The 15,557-nt window shown below is 37.5% G+C and overlaps 1 protein-coding gene across 3 annotated transcripts in view; it reads left to right on the top strand.

Annotated features, from left to right (window-relative positions):
- The window catches only part of LARS1 (leucyl-tRNA synthetase 1), a 66,866-nt gene that overhangs the window by 34,450 nt on the left and 16,859 nt on the right, over positions 1–15,557 (top strand). For all 3 annotated transcript variants that reach the window (XM_065875632.1, XM_065875633.1, XM_065875635.1), the window contains 9 exons: positions 2,156–2,241; positions 2,330–2,395; positions 2,486–2,568; positions 3,190–3,328; positions 4,033–4,245; positions 5,872–5,929; positions 8,218–8,281; positions 11,595–11,778; positions 15,445–15,535. In XM_065875632.1, the coding sequence (XP_065731704.1) occupies positions 2,156–2,241; positions 2,330–2,395; positions 2,486–2,568; positions 3,190–3,328; positions 4,033–4,245; positions 5,872–5,929; positions 8,218–8,281; positions 11,595–11,778; positions 15,445–15,535 (984 nt within the window). The remainder of the gene's footprint in view (positions 1–2,155; positions 2,242–2,329; positions 2,396–2,485; positions 2,569–3,189; positions 3,329–4,032; positions 4,246–5,871; positions 5,930–8,217; positions 8,282–11,594; positions 11,779–15,444; positions 15,536–15,557) is intronic.

Genomic DNA, 15,557 nt, shown 5'->3' with positions numbered 1-15,557 from the left:
CTCATGGGCCCAGCCACTCCGCGGCATGTGGGATCTTCCTGGACCGGGGCACAAACCCGTGTCCCCTGCATCGACAGGCGGACTCTCAGCCACTGTGCCACCAGGGAAGCCCTTCTGTGTTTTTTATGTCTGCTACTTGTGTGCTTGTGTGTGTGTGTATAAATAAATGTTTCTAAGAATTCATTAAAATTTTTTTCTTTGTGTGGAAAATTTCAAATTTATGAAAAAATGGAGTAGTATAATGAATTCTTGTGTACCTTTTACCCAGCTTCAGCATTTACCAACTCAGAGCCAGTTTAAGAGCTTATTCTTGTTATCTGATCCTTTTTTTATAGGATGCCGCTATTCTTGTTTCAGGGGTATGAAACTTTAATCTCTTATTAATCTGAGGAAGACTATTGATATTTAAGAGTGGGTACAAAAAGATGATTGGAACCTTTTTGGATATGGGTAGGGCTTGTCTCTGGGCTTCACTGGGAGAGATCTGGAAGGTCCATTTGGACCTTAGGGAGACCCTGATGTTAGCCTTGATGTTAATTAGGACTTCTTGGTTTGTTAGATTCCCCTCAGAAGATTCTTCAGTTTCTGGTTTAAAGGGTCTAAACTAACTGAACATTCTGGGAGCTAAATGGTGGAAGATTACTAGGTTGGGTTCCAACACCCAGTGTGCTGACTTTCACTTAATCCCTCTTTTTCACTATGATACCCATACCCTCAACTTCGTCCTCTGGTTGACTCTCTTTTGTCCTCTCCAGAGAGTAAACCTTCACTGTTCTGCTGGCATAGGAAGGGGCAGTTGCCTGTCTGCATGGTGTGGGATTAGGGTGTCTGGGGTTCTAATTTCTTGAAAAGACTTCAGTTAGTCCCCCTGTTTCCAGTCTCATGTTACCTCCTCTTCCAGAACTATCTTGTGCCACAAATCCTGAGTCTTTTTGGAGGTTCTGTAATGCAGACTGAATTGCTTTTCAGCCTTCTCTTCTGTCGGCTTAGGATTCAGCTAGCTTCCTTTGATCTGCTAATACAATTGTCACTCATTCTGCTTTTTAGTTTCCAAAATTTGGTTGATATTATTTCTTCTCCCATTCTTGTTGTCTTTGTAGCTTCATACCATTAAGACAAAAAAAGCCTCTTTGTTGTTATTTTGTTAGAATTTTGAGAGGGAGCAGAGTTAATTGTCTGTTTTTAATTTACCATCTTTAAACCAAAGTCCTACCTATTTAAATTCAGTGTGAAGAACTTGCATTAAGAACACAGAGCAATGAATCATTTTTCGAATAATAATGCTGAATTTTATTTTAAAAAATTATCCTAGCTTAATAAGTTTGGGATTATAATACATTAAAAGATATTTGCATTTTTTTCTAAAAGTAAAATTTACGGTCAGTTTTCTAGTGGGAATTTTTTCATGATGCTATAAATCTTTAGTAAAAGTATTTTCTGTGTTTAATTTTTGTGCATCTCTTTTTTTTTAAAGGCAGTGGTTCTGTGCATCTATTTTCTTTATATATATATATATATATTTAACATCTTTATTGGGGTATAATTGCTTTACAATGGTGTGTTAGTTTCTGCTTTATAACAAAGTGAATCAGTTATACATATACATATGTTCCCATATCTCTTGCATCTCCATCCCTCCCACCCTCCCTATCCCCCCCTTCCAGGCGGTCACAAAGTACCGAGCTGACCTCCCTGTGCTATGTGGCTGCTTCCCACTAGCTATCTACCTTACGTTTGGTAGTGTATATATGTCCATGCCTCTCTCTCGCTTTGTCACAGCTCACCCTTTCCCCTCCCCATATCCTCCTCTTTATATTTTTATTTTAACAAGAATAAAAGGCTGCCATAGGCAGCCTAACCTTCAAACCATAGCATTAGAAACTGTTAAACATCTTTCACTCTGAAAAGGATTAAGCTGTACCTAGAGAAGGTGATCCATTTGATGAAGGTGCATGCCTTTTCAGAAGCAAGTGTTATACAGAAAGAAAAGCAGATAACTTCTACCCTGGGAAGAGGGAAGATATAATGAAAACCTGGGGTTTTGGTTATGGGTGGTAGAGCATTTTTTTTTTCTAAAATGTTACTTTTCTTTTCCTTGAGGAGTAGAGATTGCCTTGACATAATATCTGATATATTTTTATTTACTTTCGTTTAGGGAGATGCATATATTTACATGGAACCAGAGAAACAAGTTATGTCCAGGTCTTCAGATGAATGCGTCGTGGCCCTGTGTGACCAGTGGTTAGTTTTTCTTATAGCAAGAAGAAATTTCCTCCTGTCACTTTGCTTATCCTTGATTTCTTTTTTTAATCAATTCGTCCACCCCCAGGTACTTGGATTATGGAGAAGAGAAGTGGAAAAAACAGACATCCCAGTGCTTGAAGAACCTGGAAACGTAAGATGGGAGAAAGTGATAGGGAAGGAGATGAGAAACATGGAAGACAATGAAGGTGAAGAGAGATACTTTATCTTCTACTCTCTCCAGGTTCTGTGAGGAGACCAGGAGGAATTTTGAAGCTACCTTAGATTGGCTGCAAGAGCATGCTTGCTCAAGAACTTACGGCTTAGGTAAGCAAACTTCAAAATTTTCTGTTTGAATGACTTTGCCAGTTACACAGCAAATTAAAACTTCACCTTTTTTTCTTCTCTTCTAGTGTGTTTCTGAATTGGAAGTGAGAGGTTTTGGTTAGAGGGTGAAGGAAACTAGGATGTGGTCCCTTACCATCTACCTGGTGGTAGAAGCATCTAATGCCCATGTAGCTTTTTTTTTGCGGTATGCGGGCCTTTCACTATTGTGGCCTCTCCCGTTGTGGAGCACAGGCTCCGGACGCGCAGGCTCAGCGGCCATGGCTCACGGGCCCAGCCGCTCTGCGGCACGTGGGATCTTCCCAGACCAGGGCACGAACCCGTGTCCCCTGCATCGGCAGGCGGACTCTCAACCACTGCGCCACCAGGGAATCCCCTATATAGGTTTTATGATGCAGTTTTTTTTAATAGAAAGTTTCTAGTGCTTCAACCATTTTGTTTTTTTAATTTACTGGTTTATTTATATTAATTATTCAAGTAAATTTAAGAACCTAAATAAGTAGCTTTGTCAGTGCTATAGACCTGCTCTTAAAAATGTGAATTTTGTAGATGAAGTGTCTCTTAGGTTCCTCATGCATTAATTATCTTCTTTTTATCTCACAGGTACTCGTCTGCCGTGGGATGAGCAGTGGCTGATTGAATCACTCTCTGACTCCACTATTTACATGGCATTTTACACAGTTGCACATCTGTTGCAGGGAGGTAACTTGCGTGGACAGACAGAGTCTCCACTGGGCATCAGGTTGGTAAATGGATAAGGGGAAGGAATGTAATTTGTTAGCATGAGGTGATCTTTTGATTTATGTATTGAAAATTCTCTTTTTTTTTAAAAAATTTGTTTTATTTTTATTTATTTTTGGCTGTGTTGGGTCTTTGTTGCTGCACTTGGGCTTTCTCTAGTTGTGGTGAGCGGGAGCTGCTCTTCATTGCATTGCGCAGGCTTCTCATTGCGGTGGCTTCTCTTGTTGCGGAGCATGGGCTCTAGGCGCACGGGCTTCAGTAGTTGTGGCTCACGGGCTCTAGAGCACAGGTTCAGTAGTTGTGGCTCACGGGCTTAGTTGTTCTGTGGCACGTGGGATCTTCCTGGACCAGGGCTCAAAACTGTGTCCCCTGCTTTGGCAGGCGGACTCTTAACCACTGCGCCACCAGGGAAGCCAGAAAATTCTTTCTAATAATTAGTTTTTATAAGAATTCATTTAGTGGAATTTTGTCATGATGTTTTTGCTTTTTTTGCATTGAACTGAGAAAGAAAGTAATAAATAGCCCCTTCTCTTTTATCCATTCTTCATTCTTATGGGAGTCTGTTGTCCTCATTTGTTACTGTAAAACATTAAGAAAGTATTTTCTACTTCATGGTTGGATTAGAATGCTGATTCTTTCAAAGAAATTATATATATATATATATGTTGTTGTTGTTGTTTGTTTGTTTCTTTTATTTTAATACAGACCACAGCAGATGACCAAGGAAGTTTGGGATTATGTTTTCTTCAAGGAGGCTCCATTTCCTAAAACTCAGATCCCAAAGGAAAAATTAGATCAGTTAAAACAGGAATTTGAGTTCTGGTATCCTGTGGATCTTCGAGCCTCTGGCAAGGATCTTATTCCAAATCATCTTTCATATTTCCTTTATAATCATGTGGCTATGTGGCCAGAAGAAAGGTGAGTGCTGAAAAAGATGCAGACTAAATTTATTGGTTATTGACAAGGGTGCCTTGTGGCTTCAAATATATAGATGTTATTGTGGGGGGGTATAGTTAGATTTAACAGTTACATTCTTTTTCTTATCTTAAATGTACTGAAGGAGAAAGCACACCTCCTCCTATCTGTTATATCCAGAAATCTTCATACCTACCTTGGGCCACCAAAGCATGTCACATTTCAGGTACTCTGTCAGTAATTCCCTTGACCTGTTACATGACTCATTTGACCTGTTAGATGCTGGAATAAAGGCGATTTCAGACAGAGCCTAGGACATTAGAATGGGAAGGAAACATCCCTTTAGAGCTGACAGCCCCAAGGTTCCAGCATTAAGTAGTGATGTTCTGACTAGAATCTGGGTCAAAGATGCGTTTTTTAATACCATGTGCTCAAGAGTAATCGTTCTATCATCTTCCCTCTTGATCTAGACATGTCTCTGTGCCTTTTCCTCCTGTCCTCAAGTAGCTGAAGAAACAAACCCCTTCCACTGTTCAAATTTTATTTTGTAAAACCAAAGCGATCTCATGGGACTTTCTGTATTTAGGATGAGATTGCATTTAGAATGAGATTACATTTTCTTTCTCAAGAATAAAAGGGAGATTTTGAAGGAGAGGAATAAAATAAATACGATGTGGTTCTTGTCATCCAGTTATTTTTCTCTATTGGTTAAAATGTGTTTTTGGAGATATCAGGTGTCTCAGAAGTACTTGTTAGTAATATAGTTGAATATTTATCCCCTTGCATCAAGTTTTGGACATGTATTAGGGTTTTAAAAATTAAAGATAAGTAGTAGCTTCAAGTGCTTTTGTCAGACACTCTTCTAATCACTTTTAGTAACTCGTGTAATTTTCACTACAACTTTTCGGGGAAGGTCTGTAATATCCTCGTTTTTACGGACAAGGAACCTTCGTGAGGCATAGAGAGCTCAAAATGACTCACCCAGAGTTACCCAGCAATGGCAGAACCGGGATGCAGAACCCAGCAGTCTGGCTCCAGAACTCTTGCTCTTAACATTACCCTCTACATGATCTCATTGTTAGAATGAATGAATGATATGTACATATTTTGAAAATTCAAACAGCTCATAAAGGTACAAAGTTAAAAGTGAACTTTCACCCTTTTCCCTATACTAGTCTATTTCCCAAAGCTCATCACTGCTACTGCTTTCTTGTGATTTATTCTGGAAAATGTATGTATGCATATACCAGCAGCAGATATCTATACTTGTTTATTTTTTAATTTATACAAAGATGCCACATTATAGACAGTATTCTGTCTGTTTTTTTCCTTGTAATAGTATATTTCTAAGATCTTTTTATATATATAGCTGTGCCTGTATTTTAAAAATAGTTACGTAGTATTTCATTGTATTCCTGTACCATAGTTTATATCAATATAACCAGTCCTTTACTAATGGATACTTTCCTTGCTTTCATTGGTTTCCTGTTATGAACAGGACTCAATTAATATCCTTGCACATTTGCCTTAGCAATCTTTTATGAATCTTTTAGCATTTACCTCAAATTTTTAAGCCTAAACCATAATCATTAAGTTTTATTTTCTATCTTTAAACATTTTCCTGTCAAGTGATAAATGGCCTGTAGCTGTGAGAGCAAACGGACATCTCCTCCTCAACTCTGAGAAGGTAAGGCTCATTGCCTCTTGAAAGGTTAAAATGCTACAGAAAAGTTTTTCAGATTTAGGATGTTGTACTTTTTAAAGAAATAAAGAATGTGAAAATCAGAGAGTTAAATATCTTCCATTTAAAATGTTTAGGACTACCAGCGTAAATGAGAAGTTTATTTTAAAATTGAGTGAGTGGAGTAGATAGTATTAATTGAGAGGCGGGATGGGGAAAACTTCCTATTATAACATTTGTATTAGAGTGGCAAAGGGTGACACAAATTTTTACGGGAGGAGAGAGAGAAAGCGACAGGAAATGTAAAGATCCTAGCATGGTGACCCAACAATATCTTTCTCATTAAGTTGAGAAAATAATTTGGTGGTTTTTGCTTTATACTGTGACTGGCCACTAAATTAGAATAATAGAATTTTGGAGTTTATAGGATTTTAAAATGTCATTTAATGCTTCTTTCCAGATGGTATCTCTCTCCCCATACTACTGCAACTTCCCTTTTTCATTACCACTACTAAAATATTCAATATATGATTTTTTTTATGCTACATAGGACTTCACCTAATTATTCAATATCCTCACCAGGAGTTATGCCAACCTCTTGACAAGCCCTTGTTTCCCCCATGATGCTTTTGTGTACATTAGAAAGGGGCACCCTTCCTCAACTAAACAAAAAAATTAAGTTACAATATTATTTATTTCTCATTAATAACAATTTCAACAAGTTGGATTTGTTCCAACCAGTGAATCTTGCTACATCTGATGGAATATTAATGGTAAAAGAATATTCATTGCTATAGGTATGTCATAATGAAAATAGTTATAGATTTAAACATAGCAGATGATATGAATTGCAAAATGAGATGTTATTTTTTACCAGTGTCCTAATATTGAAAGGGAATAAAAAAGTTCATGTAAGGTAATCTGTACATTAGGCTGAAAAATAGCTATTTTATAGATTTTGTTAAATCAACAAGGACTTCGGGCCTCTCACTGTTGTGGCCTCTCCCGTTGCGGAGCACAGGCTCCGGACGCGCAGGCTCAGCGGCCATGGCTCACACACCCAGCTGCTCCACGGCATGTGGGATCTTCCCGGACCGGGGCACGAATCCATGTCCCCTGCATCAGCAGGCAGACTCCCAACCACTGCACCACCAGGGGAGCCCCAACAAGGACTTTTGATTATCAAACTCATTTGTTCTTTGTAGGTCAAAGTGAACCATATATGTATTTATATGTATGTGTGTATATGGGTGTATGTATATGTGAGTATATAAATAGGAATCCTGTTATAACATGACATTTCCTTTGGCCTCCACATTGTCGTGCTATATGTACATTATACTCATTTTATTAGAACAAAGTATTTTACTGCCATATAGTAGAAAATTGATAGAATGACCACCTCTCTTTGGTATCAGCAAAGTTACAAAAACATAAACATTTTTTAAATAGTAAAGATTGCTAGGCTGGGCACAGTTCCTCCTTAGTTGTGCTGCCTTCAGGCAGAGCACAGCTTGAATAGCCAGTTGTGACCCTAATGACAGGAGGTTCCCTAAAACCCTAATTTTGACCTCATGAGCTTGTCCATTCATTACTGAATGACTCTAATTGCTATAAAGCTCTTCTGTGTTTTTTTTTTTTTTTAATTTTTCTTTCATTTATTTATTTTGGCTGCGTTTGGTCTTCGTTGCTGTGCGCGGACTTTCTCTAGTTATAGCAAGTGGGGCTTTCTCTAGTTGCAGCAACTCTTGGTTGAGGCGCAAGCTTCTCATTGCGGTGGCTTCTCTTGTTGCAGAGTACAGGCTCTAGGCGCGCGGGCTCCGTAGTTGTGGCGCACGGGCTTAGTTGCTCTGCGGCATGTGGGAATCTTCCTGGACCAGGGCTCGAACCTATGTCCCCTGCATTGGCAGGTGGATTCTTAACCACTGCACCACCAGGGAAGCCCTAAAGCTCTTCTTTATGACCAGCTGAATATTCCAGAGTTATAGTAGAATCATCCATGTGTGTAAACCAATTCCTAAGGGACAGTATTGGTTAATGGAAAGAGCCGTGGACTGAGTATCAGACTGGAGATGCTGTCCTAGCTTTGTCACTGACTAGATTAGTGACTCAGACAAGTCACTTCAGTTTTCTCCTCTGTAAAGTTAATATAAGGTATCTTTTCCTTTCCATGCTTCTGATCCTTTTGGTTTTTATCTGATTGTGGCCAACCCATTTAATTTGATGTGGCTGATTTCGTTTATTTTATTTATATATACTCTTACTAATGCCTGATCATTGACTTTCTCTTTCAGATGTCAAAATCCACAGGCAACTTCCTCACTTTGACCCAAGCTCTTGACAAATATTCAGCCGATGGTGAGTATGCTTTTTTGTTATTGCAGTTGCATAGTGTCCAGTTCTCCTCAGTTTACAGAAGGCAAGTTAGCATTGTTTCAGTTTCATTGCTTTTCTCTTTCGCTTTTACCGATACTTTAAAATATTCATGTTTTCTGTGTACAGGAACGTAATTTTTAAAACATAAGAATTGCTGATCTGATCTTTTTAGGAACAGATTTAAGCTAAGATTATTAGTCTTCTTTCAAAGGAAACTCACTGTAAGTGCTACCTGGTTTGTTCCTAATTTCATGCTACTTCTAAGATTAAAGAGTTGGTTTGTAGGGGGACTTCCCTGGAGGTCCAGTGGTTAGGACTTCGCCTTCCAATGCAGGGGGTGTGGGTTCGATCCCTGGTTGGGGAGCTAAGATCCCACATGCCTTGCGGCCAAAAAACCAAAACATAGAAGAGAAGCAACGTTGTAAAAATTCAATAAAGACTTTAAAAATGGTCCACATCAAAAAAAAAAATCTTAAAAAAAAATAGTTGGTTTGTAGAGATCTTAAGTATGTAGGAACCTTTTTCAAAGTATTTCCTCCATATTTGGTATACATATAAGTGACTTGAACCTAGGAGCATTCATTTCTTCAAAAAATATGTTTTCTCTGGCCTCATTACTCTTCCATTTAACTGTTACTTTGTCAAGAGAAGAAATGCACTGTCTAACCTGAAAGAACCAGTTATTTCTTATGTAATCCAGTCTTTGGTCATCATGGCTGATCATTTGCTGATCATGGCTACTATAGTTTGAGAGTGCACTGAAGGGGATGGGGAAGAACTAACCTAAGTTACTTAGAAAAACAGTATTTTGACTGAACACAGTAAGGCAAAAAGAACTGTGCACAAATACTGTAGTTATTTTCTTTTAAAGAGGTGTAGATTAACAATTCTGAAACTTTTATGGGTTTACTGGGATTTAACAAATAAATATATTATAGATGAGAGCTCATTGTCAGAAGCTATAAATAGGTCAAGAGGAAATGCTAGAATGAACCCTGTGGTGTTGGATTGAAATTGGCAACATCAGTATGAACTCACAGGTTTTATTTTACATACAGACAGATATAAAAATAAACATAGATTTATGTGTGGGTTAGTATACATGCATTTATTTTTCTAGTTCTTTCTGCTGAGAGAGCCCATGGGTAATGAAACACCTGGCATTCAGATCTTGGTTTCCAAACACCATTCTCCAATAAAAGGAGCTAGGGTTCCTAGGAGAAGGGTTGATTTGAGGGCTGGAGTAGGGAACATACAAGATGAGCATGGAACATTTTATGATGCCAGAAAGTAAGGAAATGTTTAAAAAAGAATGGGGACAGTTTGAAAGGGCACAGGAGCCAACCTGATGGGGCTCCCAATTGTCCACGCTAGAGCAGTTTAGGAAACAAAGTAAATAATGATAGTATTGAATTATAACCCAGTGAATAAATTAAATATTTATGAATCCATATGAATGTATAGTAATAATTGAATAAATAAATAAGTGGAGTAGAGACTGTTCTTCCTTTCAGAAGAATTTCAAGTAATAAAGTAGAAGGACTGAGTGAAATATAAAATCACCATTAGACAAACATCATAGTAATATTGTCACAGACAGGATCCATCAGTGGTTGCCAAAATGAATGGGTGAAAGTTAAAAAAAAAAGAAGATTATTTGCATATTCTCAGAGTCTCTCTCCTAAGATATTTCTTAATCACAAAGGGAAAAACAATAACTTTACAGTGGAGGAACTTGGCAGGCAGTCTACCTGACCAAGTGAGGAAGGTTTGCACTTTAGAGTTGCTTAGGTTTGTACTTTAGAGTTGCTTAGTCCTGGTGTATTTTTAAGTTTTTTTCCTCATTACCTACCTCCCTGATAATGATGCACTGAGAAAGGCACACAGCATCACTTTTGTGATATTCTTGCCAGAGGTTCATAACATCAGTTTAATCATGAGAAAACATCAGACAAACCCAAGTTGGGAGAAATTCTATTAAATACCTGACTACTGTTCATCAGAAGTCAAGGTCCAGGACAGACTGAGAAACTGTCACAGATTTGAAGAGACCAAGGAGATACGACAGTCAAATGCGAGGTGGGATTCTGGATTGGATCCTAGAACAGAGAAGGATATTAGAGGAAGCACTGGTGAAATTTGAATAAAGTCTGTAGTTCAGTTAATAGTATCATACTAATGTTAACTTCCTGCTTTTGAAACTGGTTATGTAAGCTGTTAACATTAAGAGAGTCTGGTAAATGGTATATGTTTATTCTCATCTTTGGCATCTTTTCTGTAACTGTAAAATTATTTCAATATAAAAAGTTAAAAAAATGTGTTCAGCTTCTTGTGTATTGTTTAATGCATACATAACTTGATGTTACATATTCTCATCTCCTCCTTTAAGGCGCAGATGGTAGCATATACCCTACATACTGTTTTGAAATTTGCCTTCTTCACTTAGTTCATATTTGAGACCACTTCATGTTGATACACAAGAGTTACCTCACTCTTTTACAGCAATATAGTCTTCCATTGTAAGGATGTCCTGTAATTTACTTAGACTCTTATTGATGATTTTTTTCAATATTTTAGAATGGAAGATTTTGGTTGAAAAGTCATATTTCGTTTGTAGGAAAGTTGGAAGAATCTGCTTTTAGGACTAAGAAAATCTGTATTTGTGCACATAAGGCACTTCTGTGTGTTCTTTTTTTTTTTTTTTGTGGTACGCAGGCCTCCCACTGTTGTGGCCTCTCCTGTTGCGGAGCACAGGCTCCGGACACGCAGGCTCAGCAGCCATGGCTGACAGGCCCAGCCGCTCTGCGGCATGTGGGATCTTCCTGGTCTGGGGCACGAACCCGTATCCCCTGCATCGGCAGGTGGACTCTCAACCACTGCGCCACCAGGGGAGCCCACTTCTGTGTGTTCTTAATGCATTAAAATACAATAATATTTTGCTACCTATAAATGAGGCTGAGATGTTGATAGGGATATCTTTCCCCAGTTTAGCATTTTTTCCCTCTGCCTCATTAAAGATCACTTTATCTCATTAACTCAACATGCCTGAGAAGAAACACATATTGATGCTAAATGTATGCAAATCAATAGAGAAAATTCAAATATTTTAGCAACATCATTATGGATTCTACTTTTGGTGATCTTTATTTTTGCTGTTGATATATGCAGTCCTTTAAAGCACTTGTTATTTCTTAATTTATATGTAGGCTTGGCAGTGTAGTCAACTGGATATGTAGTTGATATGCAGTAACCTCATTTTTAAATCATCGATTGATTTTTTTTTTTCTTCTTCCAGGAATGCGCTTGGCTCTAGCTGATGCTGGTGACACTGTTGAAGATGCTAACTTTGTGGAAACCATGGCAGATGCAGGTATTCTCCGTCTGTACACCTGGGTGGAATGGGTGAAAGAAATGGTTGCCAACTGGGATAGCCTAAGAAGTGGTCCTGCCAACACCTTCAATGATAGAGTTTTCGCCAGGTAATCTATGGACCTCAACCACTTTGTACTTCAGAGTAGCTTAGTCCTGCTGTATTTTTAAGTTTTCTTTTTCTTCCTCATTAAATAAATTAGATGTTAATAATAACTACTATTCACTGAAAGCTTACTTGTGCCAGGTACTATGCTAATTACTTTGCATCCATTATCTGATTTTAGCCTTCTAGCAATTTTATATGATAAAGATATTATTAGCTCTATTTTATAGTTAAAGAAATTGAAGCTTAGAAAAATTAAGTATTTCATTAAATGTCTCAAAGCTGGTAATTTCAGACTTGGGATATGAATTTGTTTCTGTCTCCAAAGCCCATTCTCATGACCATTTTACCATGCTGTCTTGCATTAGAGGAGGGTGGAATGGTTAAAGGAAAAGCAGGTTAAAGGAAAAGAATTGTCTTTTCTTTTTTCCTTCAAAAAACATTTATCAGTCTTTTTGTATCAGAAACATCCGAAGCACTGGTATTACAAAGATGAATAAGACTTGATCCTTCATTGTAGTCTAGCAGGAGAGAAAAACACTTACCCAACCAATTATAAGTGCAATAGTAGGGATAGAGGGAAATTAGAGGAGATGGCATGTGAGTTCTGGGTTTCTTGAAAAGTAAACCTAATTTTTGAAGGAGAGGAGAAAGCCATGGAAAGAGTATGGTATTTATTTGAAGTGTACAGTATGTGGAGGGCAGAAGTAGGAGATCAAACAAGTTGGGGCCATATTAGGCCAAATTATGAAGGGCCTGAGGTAGTGTAAGGAATATATATTTAATCCAATGTCAGTTGTTTAAAATGCAACAATTAAACCTGACTACAGCCTTAGTAAAGCTATTTTCATGTTGCATTTTGGGCTTCTTAATAAAGTTTCCATCAAGGAATTTTTTTGTTTGTTTTTTAAATTTTATTTTATTTATTTTTTTATATAGCAGGTTCTTAATAGTCATCAATTTTATACACATCAGTGTATACATGTCAATCCCAATCTCCCAGGTCAGCACACCACCACCCCATCCCCGCCACTTTCCTCCTTGGTGTCCATACATTTGTTCTCTACATCTGTGTCTCAACTTCTGCCCTGCAAACTGGTTCATCTGTACCATTTTTCTAGGCTCCACATATATGTGTTAATATACGATATTTATTTTTCTCTTTCTGACTTAACTTCACTCTGTATGACAGTCTCTAGATCCATTCACGTCTCAACAAATGACCCAATTTCGTTCCTTTTTATGGCTGAGTAATATTCCATTGTATATATGTACCACAACTTCTTTATCCATTCGTCTGTCGATGGGCATTTAGGTGGCTTCCATGACCTGGCTATTGTAAATAGTGCTGCAATACATATTGGGGTGCATGTGTGTTTTTGAATTATGGTTTTCTTTGGGTATATGCCCAGTAGTGGGATTGCTGGATCATATGCTAATTCTATTTTTAGTTTTTTAAGGAACCTCCATACTGTTCTCCATAGTGGCTGTATCAATTTACATTCCCACCAACAGTGCAAGAGGGTTCCCTTTTCTCCACACCCTCTCCAGCATTTGTTGTTTGTAGATTTTCTGATGATGCCCATTCTAACTGGTGTGAGGTGATACCTCATTGTACTTTTGATTTGCTTTTCTCTAATCATTAGTGATGTTGAGCAGCTTTTCATGTGCTTCTTGGCCATCTGTATGTCTTCTTTGGAGAAATGTCTATTTAGGTCTTCTGCCCATTTTTGGATTGGGTTGTTTGTTTTTTTAATATTGAGCTGTATGAGCTGTTTGTATATTTTGGAAATTAATCCTTTGTCTATTGATTCGTTTGCAAATATTTTCTCCCATCCTGAGGGTTGTCTTTTTGTCTTTATGGTTTGCTTTGCTGTGCAAAAGTTTTGAAGTTTCATTAGGTCCCATTTGTTTATTTTTGTTTTTATTTCCATTACTCTAGGAGGTGGATCAGAAAAGATCTTGCTGTGATTTATGTCAAAGAGTGTTCTGCCTATGTTTTCCTCTAAGAGTTTTGTAGTGTCCAGTCTTACATTTAGGTCTCTAATGCATTTTGAGTTTATTTTTGTGTGTGTTGTTAGGGATTGTTCTAATTTCATTCTTTTACATGCAGCTGTCCAGTTTTCCCAACACCACTTATTGAAGAGACTGTCTTTTCTCCATTGTATATCCTTGCCTCCTTTGTCATAGATTAGTTGACCATAGGTGCGTGGGTTTATCTCTGGGCTTTCTGTCTTGTTCCATTGATCTATGTTTCTGTTTTTGTGCCAGTACCGTATTGTCTTGATTATTGTAGCTTTGTAGTATAGTCTGAAGTCAGGGAGTCTGATTCCTCCAGCTCCATTTATTTCCCTCAAGACTGCTTTGGCTATTCTGGGTCTTTTGTGTCTCCATACAAGTTTTAATATTTTTTGTTTTAGTTCTGTAAAAAATGCCATTGATAATTTGGTAGGGATTGCATCGAATCTGTAGATTGCTTTGGCTAGTATAGTCATTTTCACAGTATTGATTCTTCCAGTTCAAAAACATGGTATATCTCTCCATCAGTTGGTATCCTCTTTAATTTCTTTCATCAGTGTCTTACAGTTTTCTGCATACAGGTCTTTTGTCTCCCTAGGTAGGTTTATTCCTAGGTATTGTATTGTTTTTGTTGCACTGGTAAATGGGAGCGTTTCCTTAATTTCTCTTTCAGATTTTTCATCATTAGTGTATAGGAATGCAAGAGATTTCTGTGCATTAATTTTGTATCCTGCAACTTTACCAAATTCATTGATTAGCTCTAGTAGTTTTCTGGTGGCATCTTTAGGATTCTCTATGTATAGTATCATGTCATCTGCAAGTAGTGACAGTTTTACTTCTTCTTTTCCAATTTGTATTCCTTTTATTTCTTTTTCTTCTCTGATTGCCGTGGCTAGGACTTCCAAGACTATGTTGAATAATAGTGGTGAGAGTGGACATCCTTGTCTTCTTGTTCCTGATCTTAGAGGAAATGCTTTCAATTTTTCACCATTGAGAATGATGTTGACTGTGGGTTTGTCATATATTGCCTTTATTATGTTGAGGTAGGTTCCCTCTATGGCCACTTTCTGGAGTTTTTTGGTTATAAACGGGTGTTGAATTTTGTCAAAAGCTTTTTCTGCATCTATTGACATGATCATATGGTTTTTCTTCTTAAATTTGTTAATATGGTGTATCACATTGATTTGCGTATATTGAAGAATCCTTGCATCCCTGGGATAAATCCCACTTGATCATAGTGTATGATCCTTTTAATGTGTTGTTGGATTGTGTTTGCTAGTATTTTGTTGAGGAATTTTGCATCTGTATTCATCAGTGATATTAACCTGTAATTTTCTTTTTTTTGTAGTATCTTTTCTGGTTTTGGTATCAGGGTGACCATCAAGGAATTTTTAAACAAGCATGTGGTTAACTGTGTTGTCATAAACAGGAGCCCTAAGTAGTGTTACAACAATACTCAAGAGTGGATAGACAGTGTGAGGCTGCAGTGGTTAGTTTTGAGGAATACAAAGATGGTTTTGTGGTTGAGCAGTCTTAAATGTTTCATGCATTGTTCTCATTTTAATGTTTATTAGTGTGTGTGGAAGTTTTTTATACCTATATATATGTACTTGCCTTTAAACTCAATTACCTTTTTTTTCCTATTCAATAGTGAAATGAATGCAGGCATTATAAAAACAGATCAAAACTATGAAAAGATGATGTTTAAAGAAGCTTTGAAAACAGGGTTTTTTGAGTTTCAGGTAGGCTATTCTTTTCGTAGCT

The sequence above is a fragment of the Phocoena phocoena genome, chromosome 3, assembly GCF_963924675.1.
Source record: "Phocoena phocoena chromosome 3, mPhoPho1.1, whole genome shotgun sequence".
NCBI classification, from domain to species: domain Eukaryota; kingdom Metazoa; phylum Chordata; class Mammalia; order Artiodactyla; family Phocoenidae; genus Phocoena; species Phocoena phocoena.
Note: the sequence above shows the minus strand (reverse complement) of the source record. Positions and strands in the feature narration are given on the sequence as shown.